Below are 19,496 nucleotides of genomic sequence, written 5' to 3' on the forward strand. Positions count from 1 at the left end.
CTCATATCAAATGTGGTATGCAATGTCACCACACTAATACCAGAACTTCACACAACAATAATAATAAATAGATAATAGATGTCGTATACGATGTCACGATACCAGAACCACGACATGTCACACCAGAAACAATTATGCAAATAACAAATGTTATATATGATGACACGACACTAGAATCAGGACATGTCACACCAAAAACAATTATGCAGTTAAGATGTATACGATATCACGACACCAAGTTCAGGACATGTCAAACCAAAAACAATTATGCAGATAACAAATATTATATACAATGTCATAACACCAGATTTAGGACATGTCACACCAGAAACAACAACAATGTAAAAAGCAAGAAGAAAATAACACAGATCAATTATTAACTCAATTTAGTACAACAGCACCTACATCTGGATACATCCAAGTCAAGAAGAAAATCCACTATGACAGTATTAATTTGAAATTCTAAACAACTTATGATATTACAAACTTCTCACCTAATCACTAAAAATGAATAGAAAGAATAATAGAAGAATTTTATTGAGAAAACTAGTGTGTTTTGAAATGAGGAAAAGCCTCCTCTTTATATAAGAAAAATCTGACTAAAATAAAATAAAATTCATGAGCCTTTTAATGAAATAAAATTCATGAGCCTTTTAATGATTTAATCCATTAATCATATGTATCAACTCAAAATTGAAATCCTATGTGTTGATCACTCAATAAAGTCAAAATAGAAAAGTTCGAATTTCAACTTCACCTAATCAATTAACATGCATATCTAAAATATCTCTGCATTTTAACGGCTAAATTGCTTGACTGCGTTATAAAACTGACTGTAGTAGATACATTCTCAAAATAAACCGAGAAATAAAATGTAACCTAACAAATCTTTAAAGATGATTTGAATGCATTTCAAAATTGTCAAGTAAATGCTATAATAGGTGCTTTTGCTTTCCCGCTTTAAACTTATAAACCCAAAAAGAGTTAATTTGAAGTAAACTTATACACCCAAAAAGAGCCAAGAACCATAGACGTTTAATTCAACATGAAGATACACGATCTTTGAAAAACAAAATTCAATACAAGTACTTTTCTATAGCAAACACATGCTAATATAAAAATTGGTCAGCATGCACTCTCAAATCCTCTACTTCTATCATTTTAGGCTACGTTCTCCATTATCTAAGCTTACTCTTTTATCCTACATTGTACAAAAAGAAAGAGATATAGCTGGCTGCCACAACCACCCATACTCCAAAAAAATATTAAAAAATATAGGAAAAGAAAAAACAATAAAGCTAAGAGCAAGAACATAGCAGTAATGTTTACAGTGAGGAAAATGGTTAAAAAAATTGAACCAAAATTTAGTTACAACACCAGATAAAGCATCATTCTGTCGCAAGCTGCACAGTCTTCTCCAGCACTGAAGTTTTGTTGAAGAGGGTGAGCTGCACCTCTCTAAGATATTTGGATAACTGGCCAAAACAATCAAATAGCAGTTAATGCTTGCAATAGTTTCTTTGAATTCTGAACCTAGGTCAGTAAATTCTACAAGTATGTCATGTCAGTAAATAGAACAAAATAAAATAGTCATGCTTTTAACCTTCAAATATTACAAAATTTGTGGCTAACATAAAAGAATTTCTCAAAACCAGCAAACCATTAAAGTACGAGAGTAATAGCTGTATCAAAATAAAGCCCATTAACAAAAGGGAGTTATAGTCCTAAGTTCTTAACCAATGCAAGAAAAATCACACAAGTATTCAGCATCCATTTATATTTGCTGTGACAAATTACATAAGTTAAGTCTCAAACTACAATTTGTAGCATTGAAAAAACCACAAAAAGACATTGGGACGCGAGAAAATGAAGACTGGTGCAATTCCATGCATAGCATCAATTGATTCAAAAGTTTGGGTTCTTAGCAAATGGGCTCAAGATATCTGCGTTACTTGGTTAACCAAAAAATGTAAAAGATGAATTTTTTTACCTGATCTTCACTCATCTTGTGAAAGCCTAATTTTTTAGTCCAAATTGACTCTGCATCCCCTGCAGCAGGGAGAACCAGCTTTTCTACATTTAGAGAAGACAACAACCTCTCTATGCAAGAGAACAGCACTTGAAAATAACCCTAAAATGGAAAATAGCATTAATAGAGCGCAGCCTTGGTAAAAAAATCTATCAGCTTTGGAAGATATAAATAAAATGTTAATAGAATGCATCTATTAATCTACTTTTTCAATTTTGAGCCATTTGTGATGTACAAAAAATTGCTTACTTTTCCTTGATACTCTCTACTTGTAGCTACCAGGGGAAGCTCAGCAATATTGCGGCCAAAAATCCTGAGAAGCCCGGCAGATACTACAATAGAACTGCCAAATACGATACACACAAAGTCAGTTTGGCCAAAATTAAGAACTATCATGAAAATAAGAAAGCAGAGAAAGCAACATACTTCACAATTAAAACAATGCAATACATTCCCCCGAATTCTTGGCCAGAAATATTTCTCCTGCAAAAAGTTCAAAATACATTATAAGGCAGTGCAAACCGAGTCTAATTAACACAAAGGTAGTGCTAACAAAAAGTATGTTATAAAACTCAAAAGCTAACAGAATAAAAATTCAAAAATAAATTCTTGTGAATGATAGACAAAAGGTGCAAACAAATTCACCCTAAAAATGTTCTAACACAAAGGTAGGTCAGAGAGCCTATCAAATAGCTTTTCCATAACTAATCATTATGTAGGGGAGAGGGGATAAGAATGCGTATTTATCATAATTCATGTAGCTTCAACAGTATGCTGTTGGTAAATCTATAATCTAGAGTAAGTAATGCAAAACTTAATAATTCAACGTACAATAAACAATCACTTGGAAACTGGAATTACAGGAAAAGAAGACTATGGATGAGGACCACCCACAGTCAAACCAACATTACAATAAATTCTAGTTGCTTACCCATAGACCATAACAGGAATCAGGTCACGGCCAGATATTGCGACAATGGGATCAAAACACTCCTGCCAAAGCATTAACAAATCGTGAACAATATGCGGTTACAATATATAGAACACTAGAAAGGAATTTTCAACATGTATATATTTCGCAACAGTTAAAAGTCTCAGCCGATAACAAGTCCACAATTTAAACCTAAACAAGTAAGGGAGACCCTCATCCCACTAACCCCCCAAAAAATGAATACTTAATAGTCGCTGTTGCAAACACGCCTTAACTGCGGTCTCATTGGGCAGCTTCCAATGGGTGTAAGGTGGTGTTGATCTCTCATTGGATGGTCATCATTTTTCAAACTGATTTTGTCATGTATAAGAGTATATCTTAAATCTTTTGTTATTCCGCAGATATTGTGCATGCTCCAAGCCTATAACTCTATGTGTGAAAGGTGTGTTGAAAACAATGTCGTCTGTCACGGATCCAGAAACTTGTGGTTGGTTCAAATTCCGCTATGCTACAATGTTACAATGCTGCTATAGCCATTAATTGACGACACTTAGCACTAAATTGTGTATCGAAGAACAATAGTGGTTTGTTCAAATTCTACTATAGCCACTATTTGACAACACTAGTTGAAAAACCACCTTACATTAAAATATGAGTATTTTTTAAAAGAAATTACTATTGCAAGTCAAATTTTATAAAATATTATATATCAAGGGACAAGGAAATCTCAAAAGTGGGTCTTATAATGAAGGACGGAGGGAGTATCATGTAACAAAACCCAGAAAAACAGATTTTCTGAGACAAAAATGTAAGAATAGCAACCACATGAACAGCAGAGTCAAAAGTAAAAGAGAAGCAGTAAACACCCACTCGAAAAATTGCAGCAGCTCGTGAAAGCAACGGTAAATGCTCTGGATAACGACTTTTTCCACTTAAAATTCTCCACTGAATATCATTCATGAATCCATACGTACACAACCCCCTCTCCTTGTGCTTCCTGATTATTAGTTCAGACAAGCGAGTGGGTATAGTATCTGCTCCAGCAGAAACTGAAGTCTGAAGAGCCACATATATTCGACTGCAGTCGTCACAACAAAACCACTTTTCTTTGGGAAGCTCCTGTAGTAAAAATAATGTGATGATAAAAAATGAGAAACAAAAAAGACAAGTATCACACAAATATTTTCTGCAAGGATCTGTGCTTACTTCCAACTCACATAGCCCAATGTTCCGCAAGCAACCAACATGATACTCCTTCTCACACTGGACAACAACCAAAATATACTTACAGTTTGACAAAAGAAAGAAATAGTCAAAGACAATTTTCATCAGGTAATGACCATACCTGATCACAAATTATTACTGTTCGGTCATCAAACTTATCAACACTGAAATCATTTTCCCTGTTGACCAATCAAATAAATTAATACATCAATATGTACAAAAATAAAGATTAATGCTGGTTTACAAGTTGCAGATTTAACAGACTACAGTTCCCACACAATTCCCCAAAAAAAACTGGCGGAAGAATATGACAAATAACTAATATGCATGTATACAATAACAGTGCCAAGTAAGAAACCAAACTGAACTGATTTTAACAGCAAAGACAAAAAAATACTATTTCACAATTCAATGGATTACTGCCACAAATCTTCACTAGTCTTACCATGAGAATACCTTTCATGACATGCATTGCATTGAACTCTTAAGGTTATATGCTACTGAACCCTTGATTTTATGACAAACATCTGGATCCACTAAGAGCATTACCATAATACTAATTGAAAGTTAAAGTGCACATCCTTTCCCACAAGGAAAGGAAACTGCTTCCCCATACGGTTGTGAAATGTGATTGCTTTGATATATTTTAAGATAAACAAACAATTGTATCGCCTACCTGCAAACAACACATCCACCCATTTCATATTCTGGTTCTTTATCAACTCGTGTCAACCGTATCATGATGGGTCTCACACCTCTTTCATCATCAGTATTATCTTTACAATTTAGACAATGCCAACCACTAGCGGGTACAGTGTGTAAGCCCAAGCAGGCTGCAATTGAAATAGAAAGTACCATAATATTATAACATCTTGTTGTGGGTATCAACAAAATAAGGTAGCAAGAGACCATGATATGCAAACTATACCAGGAAAGCAAGAAAAGACATCTGTCATAATCTAATGAAGCACTTGGATAACAAATGACTTCTTCAAGTGGTATAAAGAAAAATTGAGAAACTGATATCGTTGGAATATATTTTAATATTAAGATTAGTTGATAAGAAAAACAGTCAAATAAAAACAATATTAACAGATATGGAATTTTTTTAATTTAAAAGGTAATTTGTCCACCTGCATGAAAGGCCCTAGGACATCCATTGCAAAGAATCAAATCTCCTCCATCTCCGCATATTGCACACATGTCATCACTATCTCCCGTAGTAAGGTTTTGACCATTTGCCAAAGAGAGAGCTATGTCATGAAGCGTTAATCCGTTGGAAGTATATATGTGGCGATAACTGCAAAAGGATAAACGTCATTTTGAGATGAAGAAAAATAGACATGTCAATTTAGTTATTTCAGTCTACTCACGGTTGACGTCTAGCTGCCATTCCAGCATGGGCTTCAAACTGTGAAGGGCTTATCTGTTTACCCGTGAACAAAAAATCATGATGCTTATCATATCATTTGCACTTGTATAAAAATAAGGTAGTTGGTGCCAATAGGTATAAGACAATACCTCTATATCACAACAACTGCAGACTATACCACTTCCTTGTTTGTAACCTCCAAGTAATCTCTGAAACGCACATCAGTCAAGACACATATTTTAAAAAATAAAAAATCAAGTACAGACCAACCATAAACACAATATTAAGAGAAAATATCAAGACTCACCTGTCCTTTGACATAGTAAGCCAACTCAGCACCATCTGGTAGGCCATTAGGTAGAAAAAGTAATCTGTGCAAATCGTTGTCCCTGAAAAAAGAAAAATTCAATTCAAATTTCAAACTAATTAGCAAAGATATTTCATTTCACATGGAGATGCTAGAGAGACAGAAAAACACCAGAAGAATCCTCAACTGGAAAAAATACAAAGCAAAACAAAATGTACCTTTTCTTAGTGCAACCATCAGTACTTCTCTTCTGCAGTATACCTGAGGTGTAAGTGTAGGTGCTTGGCCTGCAGAAAAAGGTTTGTTGTGAATATACTAGAAAAAAGACAACAATTTAATTGAACGGATAAACTTCTACATATGCAGGCATCCCAAGCACATGCTCAGCAAACAAATATCAAGTACTAGCAATTAAACCAAGAGGGAGAACACACTTCTTCACCACACGTTTCCACTCATCAGATGTCTGGTTCACATACACTTGTTGTTCCAAATGATTCCGTACACGCGAAGATAAGAAATGGCTTTCACTTTCTATAGATTGACTGCAACATCAAAATAAAATAGGTAAGAAGCCATGTTATCTCATTTTCGTTTAATAGTCAGGTAAGTTTTGTTTACATTAGAGAAGAGTTTTTAAAGTATAAAATTTGATAGAATAAGACAGAATTGAAATGCTAGAAGTAAAAGAACAAATGCTAATAATTTCAATTTAGCAAAAATTAAGTCTTCAATCCTCAAAGCACTGGCAACTGAAAACCCTAAGACTAATTATGCAAGCAAATAATTCTGGAAGTTAGGCTTTATTCTCAAAGCACAAGCAGATACACCATTTCACACGACTTAGTGAAGTCAGCTAAAGGCATCACAGAAACAGCCTCTGGTGTAACTCTTACCACCTAAGGGGGACCGTGGAACATAGAAATCACTAAGTGGTTAGTCTTTAACACATTGACTTTTGTCATAAAGTTTTATTACTGTTAAAAAAATATTGACAGCAAAAACTACTTCTGACAATGAAGGTTGCCTATATCTAAATGAATTGGTTTTACAAGTTGGACTTTCAATAAAGAACAAGAGATGAGAGGGAAAATTTACTGAGAATATGTTATGGTTTTCTACAAATGAATAAGCACAAGCCACTAACCCTTAATTATATTAATCACAGACTTATAATCCCAATTAAATAAGGAAACTATTTATAATACATACAAAAATTGTAACCCAAATTAAATTAAAAAATAAATCATGAAATATAACCACAAAAAAAGCAGTCCTAATCATGATACATACAACCAAGTATTATGAGATATCTTTCATTTATTCTACTACCACCATAAAGCTAAAGGTCGCTAAGCATTAAGCTTGTTAGTTGTTACAATTTCAAAAACACTTAAAAAAGGGAAATATAATATGGGACTCATTAAACATGACTTGGAAAGGCAGGTGATGGAGGCGTAGGAGAACTAAAACTAAGGCAGATGATATTGGTTATTAATGGAAATTTCCTGGCAACAAGAACTAAGACTTCTCAATATCCGCCAAAAACAAAATATGGAAAATTTAAATCACGGGAAATCTTAGGAAACCTAAATAAATTTGTAAAGAATGAAAATGAGATTTGAAAATTAGGCTGGTGTGCACCATAGGCAAGGAAATGTTATGCAGCATGACTTTGCTCATTAGCGAGAGAGAAGAAAAGATAATTGATATGATTCACAGTGGGAGGTAGGTATGAGTTACAAATAATTCATAACTAATCTATATTTCTTCCATCTCACAATAAATGTTACATCTAGAAATATTCGTTTGTCTCTTTGTTTGTCATTTTAGAATATCAATGAGACATCAGTTACCTATTTCACTAATACCCTTTATTTATGGTATCTCAATGACTCAATCTACCTGACGACACCACTGACTACTTAATTAAAAGGGTAGTTTGGTGAATGTCATTTTATCATAAAAATTAGTACACTCAATGATTTTTTTAAGAAGTGTACATAACCTTAAACAACACATAATATATCAATATGACATGGAAAGAGTAATAACTGAGTAGAGGTAGAGGTCAAACATCATTCAATTTAAGGTACAGCCTGAATATTATGAGATATTATTTTTTTTACTTTTGGGTTTATTCTGGTTTACCTGTTGTTTGTGTGAGGCATGCCAGTAAACTTTGTAATGTAATTTTTATGAGCAGGAACCTTCCTGTTGCTTTCTAGAAGACTTTCTGCAGAACCCGTGGAAAAAATATAAACATATATAAGAAATATCCAATTTCAAAAGCAAAGCAAAAGAAACACCTCTTACTATTTGATATGTAATCTGCATCCAATATGAGTAATATGTCTACCAATACAAGTTACAGTAGACAACATGCATAGGCTACTCTATGTTTTATATTTCTATTCCTTCCCATTCGCAATGATAATTGTTAGATATAAAATCATTCAAAAGCTTCCGCCTAGCAACGTAAGCTTTTGGAAAGTGTTGGAGATTGTCAACAATACTCTTCTTGATGATAGACCAGATGACTATCACAATTGGAGAGTGGGTTTATTTATTTGAGTTTTTAAAAGAAATATGACTTATACTTTGACAAAACAACTTTTTAAAATAAATAGAATGCTTGTTTAAACTAGAAAAAAAAAAACAAATTCTAATTATTTTGAGAAGCTGCTTAAATAAATAATGAGCATTAGTTTCAAGGAGTCTAATATTGCAGGTAGTATTTTGGCCTTACACTTACAATAGGCTTACTCTTAAAAAGTGCACTAAAAGACACACACTTAGATATATATGTTACATGAAAACAATAACTAACTGGTTCAAATTTAGTATTCAGATAGTTGAGCATTAGTTTCAAATCAGGACTTATGTAAAATGATTTAAAGCTTTCAAGATTACCAATAACATGCCCGCCAAAAACCTAAACCACGAATATTAGAACATTTTCCCAGCACACATGCCCCTTTTTAAGACATTTGATTTGACCAACATGAACCTAAAACCTATAGGCCCCATGATGCAATAATAAACTAAAGAAATAATTGTCACCTTTCCAAACCTGGAAGGTTTCCTCGTTGATAGAAGCACCGGCCACATTCTTTATAATCTCATCTGGCATGCTGTTTGGAGCAGTTTTTATTTCATGTATAATGCTATAAATTGGTTTTCCATTTTCTAGGAATATGTGATTATTTGGATGTCTAGTCTTAGCACCAGCATGCTGCTCGAACTCATAGGCACTGAGCACCTGAGAAAATATTGACATTAGCTGTCTGGTAAATACAGAGAAAAAAGTCCAATAATAAAGCTAAATAAGTGATATATCTTACTCTAGAGTAACTGCACATTGAACAGCCACACAAATATCCACCGCTACCGATAATCCCTTCCAGCTCAACCTGGCAACAATTTCAAAATATAAGAAACCTAGCAGAAGTGTTGAAAACACAGCCTATGATAATTCGTGCTTTACCTTTCCAGGGTTGTAAATATATTTCACTGCAGCTCCATCAAGGATACCAGTTGATAAGAGCTTTTTGACATTTGTGGGGAAGCAGTTAGGGACTACTTTCTTTGACATTTTCAATTCCATATTGCCAGAATATGATTCCAAATATCCATCAGGAACATATTGCATGCCATATGAGCTTTCTAACAAGCCACTATTATAATCATCCTTTGCCAAGTATTCATCATCCCCGTGATAGCCATTGCCATGGCCATCAGTATAGCGAGCAGGTGTTTGATCATCATAGTCCTCCTTCTTTTTACTGAACTTAAAAGTAATTTTTCTAATACCGGTTGAACTAACATGCTTAGGGATTTCCATCACAACACGGGACATCACTGCATCCTTACTACTAGTGCTTTTATCATACAGAGAAGTATTATTGTTATTATCATTATTCCTATCAACGGCCTCATCGCTAAGAGTGTCATGAGAACTAGAATTCTCCAAACAAGTAGACGTCAGTTCACCGCATTCTGCATGGTTGACGTTTTCCGTTTCTGTGGGTTGGCTACTGATATCATGAAAGGTTAGTGCGTGTTCTTTTGCAGAAACATTGGGATTCGAAACTTCAGAACGCACTTCATCATTAGAAACTTCTTTTGCTTGTTTTTTATTCGGAGAAACATTGGGTGGTTCAGTATCAGCAACACATTGGTGATAGTCACGTTTCAGTTCCGCCTTCGGAACCTCATTATTTTCTGTCCTTCCATCTTCCAATGCTTGCAAACAAACAGCTTCTTCTCCCATCAAAATCTAAAAACAGAGCCTCCGAGAATTCAAACCACACAATAACTACCAGAAAAGCAAAGCTACCACACAGCATCCACGAATTAACCAATGCTAGACTTGAATTTTCCCAAGAGTTTCACTTGTAATTCATATCCAATCAACTCCTGAACATGAAATCTGGAATTAGAAACAGTTTTTTATCAATTAGAACCACCAAACAACAGAAAAACACAGAAATGGAAATAAAAACAAACAAAACAAACACTAATCCAATCCACCTGTCCATTAGAAGTTCCAAAATGAACGTTTGAATTGAAAATAACCGCCTAACCGTTTAATTCAATCAATTTAGAGATAGAAAAAAAATAGACACACCAGAATTATTACAAACCTACACCAAAAACAAAAAACAATCGAAAAACTCAAATCCAAGCATGCTTAATTCGTAAAATTGACAGAAAATTGAAAGAAAACCTCAAAGCGATATGAATCGAGTAATTTAGTAACAGATCTGAGATTGGTGAAGAACAGTGAAGTCTGCAGTGAAGGAGATTGGAAAGTGTTAGGGTTTGGTTTTGGATGAAAGGTAAAGAGAGAAAAGTGAGAGTGCGGGAACAAACTGAAGCGAAAAGCTTGGTTCGTGGTTGAGATTTCAACTTTATATATGGGATTAGAAACAAGAGAGCGAAGAGGCGATGAGTTTAGTAAAAAAAGAAACTGTCTAAAAAATAAATTAAATTGAAATTAAAGTGTCATAAATGAGAATTGTCGTCACGAATCACGATTCACGAACTTTTGGAAGGGACGAGAAGTGAGATGGATAAAGGAATGGGACCCATCCGAAATCGGGCCAATAGTGTTCGTCCACGTAAAATGACTTGTGGGATCTAACGGCCGCCATCGTCAGCCGTTTTTTCATGATGAAGTGTCGTGCAAGTTAACACGTGTAAGGATTATTATATATTTTGAATTGGGTTAACCTTACCATATTAGTATATAGACTGGGCTCACTTTCCATTCGGGAATGGGCTAGTCGAAAGTGGCCCAACTAGTAAAATATTTAAAAAAGATTTTTTCTAGAGCATTTAATTTAATTTGACACTCTCATCACTTGACATTCCTCATTTTGAACAAATTTAGCTTTATATTTTTCATCAAATTCAAAAAATTTAAAATTTCTAATATTTTATCAAAATTTTTGTAAATTTATAGTTTTTTACTGCTACTGTGAGACATGTATCGTAAATTTAAAATTTCAATAAAAATATATTGAAAATTATATATTTTGCGTAAAATGTCACAAAATTCCAAAAATTTTAAAATTTTCAGAATACCGAAAATTTCAAAGTTTAGATATTAACCCAGAATTTTGAAAAACATAAAATTTTGGTATTTTTAACACAGTGGCCCGCATAAATGATTCAATAAAATATTCATCACATATAATAGATATATATTTTCCACAAAAGTTATGTTATATACAAGATTACAAACAAATTAGGATGAGAGAAGAAGTTATTCTGTAAATGCTTATTCTCATGTTTTTGCATCTTCAGTACAGTTTTGTCTCCGTTCTGCATCGTGCTTCGACATGCGACTTTTTCTTTCATAGTGTTATATTTCGTTGCATTTCGATTTTTATTTACGATGAACGTATTATGCATTAGTAATTTTCAATTTGATTTGTGTTAAGATACAACGTTCCAATGTCATTACATTTAAATCGAATTTGAATCCTACTACTTTGGTAGCTTTGTACGTCTTCACGTTACGCGACATCGATTCGCGTCCTCGTGTTATGATTTTGATATGTGCACTTCGGTTTTCTTTTCTCTTTTGATTCAATACGATGAATGTGTGTTGTAATTATTTTGTATGCGTTTCTGTCATTTTATTTTGTAGTGTGCTTTGTACATTTGTGATTCGTTTTTTTTGTGGCACTAAGTTACGCCTCGCACTAAAGTTTGCATCCCCGCGCTAGAATTTGCACTCTTTGCGATGCAATTTGCAACTGTGTTACTATTATCGCCTTTCATTTATTCTTCAACCATTTCCCCATCGATTCAAAACAATTTCAAAATCGTTTTATGGTTCATTCTGCAACGCAAATAAAACCTCGATCTACATTGAGTGTATTTTCTTAATCAAACTAAAATACCTATTATCTTCTTTTCGTAATAATTTACTAATTGAAAAAGGATTAGAGCGGAAGTAATTTCTTCTCATTTCCCCGAATGTTCATGTGATGGTCGCGCTTAGCCTACTGTTTGAACATTCGTCAATCGTATCAAAACACTTTTAAATAACTAAATCAACTTATTCCTTTCATGAACAAAAAAGGATTAGGGAGGAAGTAATTTCTCTTATTTTCCCCGAGTATTCGTGTGATATCCTCACTTAGCCTACCGTTCGAATACTTGTCGCCCGTTAAAGAAACACGACTTGATTTGTTACACAAATTTCATAATTAATCGATTGAAAAAGGATTAGGGCAAAAGTAATTTCTTTTCCTTTCCCGAATGTTCATGTGATGGTCGCACTTAGCCTATCGTTTGAATATTCGTCAATCACTCAAAAATATTCAAGCACATCAAACATATCTTTTTCTCGCCCCCACGTGATCGTTACCCTTTTCACAAATAAAAATTGTTTAGTCCATTCCACCGCGATACGAAACAAGCGTTTAAGCCTCCCCGCAAGCATATAACTCGATGTTTTACTGTTGGAATGCGACTTAAACAATTGTTCATTAAAATCAATCAACAAATACTTATTTACTACCAAGAACTATGTAGTTTTGAGTTCTTTATCATACTTGGAGATACGTAAGAGCGAGATTCAACGTCTCGTCCATCACTATAACAAAAAACACCAAAAACATATTTTATCTTGCGATGAACTACGAAGCTTTGAGTTCTTCATTGTACCTGAGGATACGTAGAAGCAAGACTCGCAATATTGTCAAGCATCCTAATAAAAACCTTTTTGAGCCCCCTTTATTTTCCTTTCACACTTTTTATCACTTGAAGAAAACAATTAACATAAGTTAACATTAAATCGTAAATTTAACTAAAAGGTTTTCGTTGAGTACACGGATGTGAGGGGTGTTAATACCTTCCCTTTGTGTAATCGACTTTTGAACCTGCATTTGGTTGCAACGACCATTTTATCTTTCTTTTAAGGGTTCTATCAATATTTCCCATTTCCTTCTTTGGAATAAATAAATTTTGGTGGCGACTTTATTCGAATAACTTTCTGTGAGCACCCGAACGCTCTTCTAAAGATTGTATTTTTCAAGATGCGACAGAGCTGCAACTAAAGTTAGATTGATAGTTTTAAAATTGGAATTTTGAAGGTGTATTGCATAGTTGATCATCTGTAGAGATGTCAAAGAAGTTAGACGTCTGAAGAACCAACCTAGTGAACCATACTTAGTGTGAGTAAGTCTTAGGTGTACTACTATTATGACTTATGAAAATTGTCGTATCTCGAAAAATGCGCACACAAAACATAGTCGCCACCAAGGATATTTATCCCAAGATAGGGAAAGGAATCACTGAGAAAACCTACAAAAGGATGAATCTAATGGTCTCATAACCATGAGATGGGTAAGGGAGTCGATTATGCGAGGGGGAGGTATTAGCACCCTTCACATTTGTAGTACTTTATAAGACCCACTCTTGTTGTTCTAATCAACATGGTGTATTTATTCTAAAACTTACCGACTAAAAGGGAATGCATGCAAAAGGATTAAATTATTTATAAACAAAAAGAAAGCTTTTATTATTACGCTCGCTTATGTTTTGCAACCCAATGCCTACGTATCAATAGAGAATCATAGCACCGTAGTTCTTCTCAAGAATTTTCGGTTTGCTGGTGATTTTTATGGGTAACCACCCTTATTGAAAATTTTCATAAGAAAATCCAAGTGGAAAAATAAGTTTGATTGGTTGAGTATTTTTTGTTGAAAGAATACATCAATTTATCCACCCAAGGCAGGAGGTATCTGAGTACTTCTCTCTTATTGTTGAAAGAGTTCAAGTAGTATTTAGAATGTTTTTGGATTTTGATTAAAATATGGTTTTTTTTAGAATGAATGCAAAAGAGAAATGAAAAATCTAAGGGAATTATAAATACATCCCTAATGTTGGCATGCAAATAGTGGTCCTAAAGTCATGATAAAAAGGGAAACATTTGCTTAAGTTAGCATGCAAAGATTGACTTATGGTTAAGGATCAGAGGGGGTCTACCTAATGTTGTCATGCTCGGTTAACAAACCTAAATTCTACTTTAGTTCAATCTTAATCAATAATGAATCAAAGAAATCCTATGGGAACATGTTATCCATATAAAGAACATAGAATGAAGAAAAATGACAATCCATATCAAGTCATGGAACGACAGGTAAACAACTGTCATATCAAGTCATGGAAGAAAAAGAAGAGCAATACCATATCAAGTCATGGAATAAAAGATAAAAAATAAACAATCCATATCAATTCATGGAAGAAAAGATAAAAGAATAGTAAAGACAAAGTGATCCATATCAAGTCATGAAAGAATCAATGAAGCAATAGCAATCCATATCAAGTCATGAAAGAAGGGAGACAAAGCTCAAACAAGTTGTGAAAACAACTTAAGCAAGCAACAAATTATCAAACCAAAATAGGCAACCAGATCACATCAAAATAAGCACAAAGACATATTGTCTAGCCCCTAAGGGTAATGCATACATGGAAAAGTTGTAAAGTTGTAAAGTGAAATGAATACAAGTGTGTAGATAATTAGACATGGAAAAGTATATAAAAGTGAATGAGATCAAAAGTATAGACATGGTGTCAATACACATAAGAAACTCAAGAAATCATAAAGGCATCATATCAAAGCATACTCAAAGATTGAGACAAGTAGTGATCAAAATCAAAACATTAATCATGCTTCTAAAGGCAAATTAACTTCAAGCAAACATAAATGAAGTAGAATTATGGAGAAATGGTATCAAACCACACAAGTAAGAAATACATGACATATTAAGCTCCACATACAAATCACTCAAGCATCAAGAATGAATCACACAAGCCATGCTCCAAGATAGGCAAAAAGATAGGCAAACAAACACACAAGCTCCAAGAAGCCTAAACAAAAAGTAGACACATAATGAATCATACACATGACATCAAGGGATTTATGACTTGTTCAATAAGTTAACTCAAGATGAGGTTCAAGGGCAACAAGAGAAGTCATCCAAACTTCACACACACATTAAAGCCAAGTAACTTGATAAACAAGTAAATATATCATCCTAGAAAAGGAATTTTTACCAAAATTCAACAAGATAAATAAAGATCAAAAGAAGGGTGCTTATAGGTCATGGGACAATAAAAAAAGCCCTCTTCAAAGAATAAAACCCAAACATTAAAACCCAAGAGGTATCAACAAGTAAACCACCTCAAGGTTCATGCATAACTAGTAAGTCAGAAGGTGGACATCATCCAAGTAAGGAGTCCTTTGTCCAACCAAAGTAAATGACTAATGCAAAATGAAATTGAGACATGAATAAATGAAATGAGAATAATATCAAACCATGCAAAAATGGATCCCAAGCTCCTAAGAGCTTCATTATCTACTAAACTCAAAATTAGGTCAAGAAAAAAAGAATGTAGCTCTTAATGTGTCATCATGATGAAGTGGCAATGAAATACCATTCAAAGAATCATAAGAGAAAGGTATAAGGATACCAAGACCAAGGGAATCAAAAGTTTAAAAAAGAGGAAATAAAATCCATTGGACTAATAGTACTCAAATTGGAATGCACAAGACAAAATCCAACTATGGTCTTAAAAGCAAACAAGAAGTATTCAAGACAAACAAGCAAAGAAAAATCAAATAGAGATGCCCAAAATGGTTCACATGAGTGAATTTAGGACTTCTAAATGATTATGATGAGGTCAAGAGATAATGGGAAAGAGATCCTTAATAGTTTCATAAGTGCATCCCAAAATAATCAACTAAATGCAAAGTGTATCACAAAGAAACAAGTATGCCTTGAATAACTCAAAAAAATAGTTAGGAGCATAGAAAAATTATGAAAAATTAGGCATATCAAGATGAAGTCAGAAGCTCAAAGTTTACCAAAGATATACTCGCAATCATGTGTAAAAGATGTTCAAACACATCCATCATTCAAACAATGCACCACTAATTGATCACACAAAACAATTTTCAAGAATAGGTTCAAAAACAATCCAAAATTAATAATCCAAACAACAAATGAAAACCCAAATGACCTAAATATATATCTCTACAAGTGTACAAAATATTGGATCAATATTCAAATGGGAGAATTAAAAATCAAACCCTAACAAATAAAACTAGGTTAATTAGACACATATAATTAAAAAAATAGATATTAAAATAAATCAAAAATGAAATTAAAAAATATTAAAAATTAAATAACTTTCAAAATATAAATCATCAATTATTTGGGGATTTTTGGATAAAATGAATTATTTTATATAAAAACAAAAGAAACAAATATCAAATAAAGAAAGAAAAGGGAAACGGGGTGCAGACAAGTAAATTAAATACAGAGCCAATTAGTTGAAGTGAGAAATTGGGCTAGAACAAAGGGTGTTAAGAGCATAAATGTGTGCGGCCCAGTCCAAACCAACCTCAAAAAAATAAAAATGAAAGAAAAGTGAGATGTCACGTTTGGTCATGTGGTACACTTGATGTCAACCGTTCACTCCCTTACTAATGCACTAAAAGACAAAATAATTCCATGGCCAATCAAAACGTGTCAACCACTCGTCTTCAACCTCTGATCATGCATACTAGAACCCTAATCCCGACCCCAACATGCTGACTTCCACCTCAAATAACTTCCTCATCTCTCCTCCAAATCCAACAAAACTCGAACCAAAGTTGTAGTATGCAATGAGTACAACATCACAATAACTTTGTTTTTTACAAATAAATGAAAGAACATGGAGAACAAAGAGAAATAAATTAAAAGTTCAACATTTTAAACATCAAACATTTAAAATTGAAAACAAAAATTTGAGCCTAGCTCCAATGGTCTACTCAGTAGTAGACTCTCCAGATGCGTATGTATGAACTTAGGCATTGTCAATAACTAAACATGAAGAAGAGTAGGGTGAAGAAAATTTTACCTAGTGGAGAATATCCACTGTCTCTTGAACTGGATGAAGCTTCAAAAAACCCTTCAATAAAGCTTGGTGTTCTTCTGGAGGAAAAGATGAAGCAAAATGAATGGTGAAAGCAAGCTTCAAATGAAGAAAAATCCCCAAGCTTCAATCTTGGAGATTCAAGTTCTCTCTCTTCAGTGACCTCCCGCCCTTGAAATTAGGTTAAGGATTGCTTAAATATGATGCTTGTTTGAGGTGTGATGTTTTTCTAGGTGAAAGAACCGTTGGAGGGCAGGTTTGGTAGTTTGTGCAAAGATTGAGGAGTGAAGTGCAAGGTTGCGTTTTGGATGCAAAACATATGTTCTTTATGTCGTTTTGAAGGAGCTTGAGGTGGAGTGAAATTCCCCAGGATTTGTGTGACTTGGAGGCAGTAGAGAGATTAAAGGAGATAACCAAAAACATTTCCACTTTTGGCTAAGGTTGGACATGATGTGCATGCACAAAATACGTGTCTTGTTGGTCCACACAAGGCAAGAAGAGGTGTGTAATGATCGTGTGAAATAAGCCATGCTATAAACAGAGGTAACATCATGCACAAAAGCAAAGACAAGTGTGATAATGGAGATTAAATATTAGTCATGTTCAAACTATTATAACACTAGGGTTTCATGGTCAAATGGAATGAATTAGGGCTCTTTGGAAAGAGGGAAAAGAGAGGAAAAGGTTTGATGTTGAAGGAATTTTGAAACAAAACCTAGAGCTTCTTCAAAAATGGGCACGAAAATGACTGCTTGAAACTGCATATCAAAATGCCAATTATAACCCATTTAGTGATCATTGAGGTCCTAACTTGTCATGTCCATAACTTGTTCCTTAAGCTACCAAATGAGAAAATATTTGAAGCAAAAGTGGAGAGGGTAGAGTGATCTATAACTTTTATGTTGAGGTTAGATCAAAATGAAGCTTGTAACTTTATGAAAAATGGGCATGAAGTGGGTTGCTTGAAATGATCAAATACTTAGCAAAATTTTCACTAAGTATAAAACCAAATCAACAATTTATGATCATGACTTTAAAGGATGGTACCATGAATTGTGGCTCACCAAATGAGGTGTTCTTGGAACCAATGGAAAGAGGAGACTTGACACTATAATTTTCATGTTGAAAACATCTTGACGTAGAGCTTTTAACAATCCTTAAAACTGCCATGAACATGCTTGGAAATCCTGACTTTGAACACTTAGAAATTTTCTAAGTGTTAGGACAATTGAATGAATTTGAAATACCTAATTCTAATGACCATATCTTGAGCCATAATGATCTAAATGCTTCAATATTGGTACCTACTTAAATCTTGGAGAAAGTAGAACAAATTTCATGTTAAGGTCAATTTGATTTGGAGTCTTTATCATAGATAACTTTGGCCATGAACGTAGTTGCTTATTAAAACCAAACTTGCCAAAAATAGCAAGTTTCTAAAACCCTAATTTCCTAATTTAGGTAACTTTTAATAATTCTTGATTTTTGATGAATCTCTTGACTTTTCTTGATTAAATTTCAACCATATGCCAAATTTGACTTGTGGAACACAATTTTGACCAAAGAAATCAAGAGTTGACTTTTAATCTGCTAAGTTGACTATTCCCCAATTGAATCAAAACATTAGTCATTTGAGAAATTGAACCTCTTATGAATGAATTTGATGGCCAATCTTCTACTCATAGATACTTAGGGACACACAGAATACCATGGAATCAAGTTTTTCTCAAAAAATCAGAAATAAACTAATCTTATCACAAACTCTAATTTCAATCTAAAAGGACTAGAGATGAGTGCACCATTTCACAACCTTGATTCTTCTAGGGAAAATGGAGATACCTTTGGAAAAAAATGTCTTGAAAAATAACATGATGAAGATGATTAAAAAAGGTCATGTGTATGTCAATCCCTGAGATAACCTACACCCCTAGCTTAAGGACCAGGAGATAAAAGAGTGTGATCAGCTTCCAATCTCTTGCAATTATCAATCAATTAATGAAATAATGGATCATGTGGGATATATTAGGGTATAAGAAAATCATTTTAACTTGAGTGAACATGAGGCTGAGGATATCTCACCCTCCTTGCACTGATTGTCACAGTTCTTCCCTCTAAAGCTTGAAGAGGGTCGCAAGAGAAATGCCTTGGTTTTGTAACCATATAAACCAATGATATGCATGAATGTATATGA

At 33.8% G+C, this 19,496-nt stretch overlaps 1 protein-coding gene across 5 annotated transcripts; it reads right to left on the reverse strand.

The window, feature by feature from the left end:
* Positions 1-1,015: 1,015 nt before the first annotated feature.
* Positions 1,016-10,875, reverse strand: LOC127091427 (uncharacterized). 5 transcript variants are annotated; one of them, XM_051030063.1, is made up of 21 exons: positions 10,593-10,875; positions 10,397-10,444; positions 9,351-10,295; positions 9,208-9,276; positions 8,927-9,125; positions 8,015-8,099; positions 6,298-6,408; positions 6,082-6,150; positions 5,864-5,945; positions 5,706-5,765; positions 5,558-5,610; positions 5,318-5,484; positions 4,861-5,017; positions 4,306-4,363; positions 4,167-4,223; positions 3,831-4,079; positions 2,961-3,022; positions 2,456-2,512; positions 2,279-2,372; positions 1,991-2,131; positions 1,016-1,475 (listed from the first exon to the last, which is right to left on the reverse strand). In XM_051030063.1, the coding sequence occupies exons 3-21, from the start codon at positions 10,134-10,136 to the stop codon at positions 1,389-1,391; spliced, it is 2,643 nt and encodes an 880-aa protein (XP_050886020.1). In that variant the 5' UTR covers positions 10,137-10,295; positions 10,397-10,444; positions 10,593-10,875; the 3' UTR covers positions 1,016-1,388. The 5 variants fall into 5 exon arrangements, with proteins under 5 accessions (XP_050886020.1, XP_050886022.1, XP_050886021.1 ...); XM_051030065.1 differs by having other exon boundaries at positions 9,351-10,282; positions 10,397-10,509; XM_051030064.1 differs by having other exon boundaries at positions 10,397-10,509.
* Positions 10,876-19,496: the final 8,621 nt, after the last annotated feature.

This window comes from Lathyrus oleraceus, chromosome 6 (genome assembly GCF_024323335.1).
Source record: "Lathyrus oleraceus cultivar Zhongwan6 chromosome 6, CAAS_Psat_ZW6_1.0, whole genome shotgun sequence".
Taxonomy (NCBI): domain Eukaryota; kingdom Viridiplantae; phylum Streptophyta; class Magnoliopsida; order Fabales; family Fabaceae; genus Lathyrus; species Lathyrus oleraceus.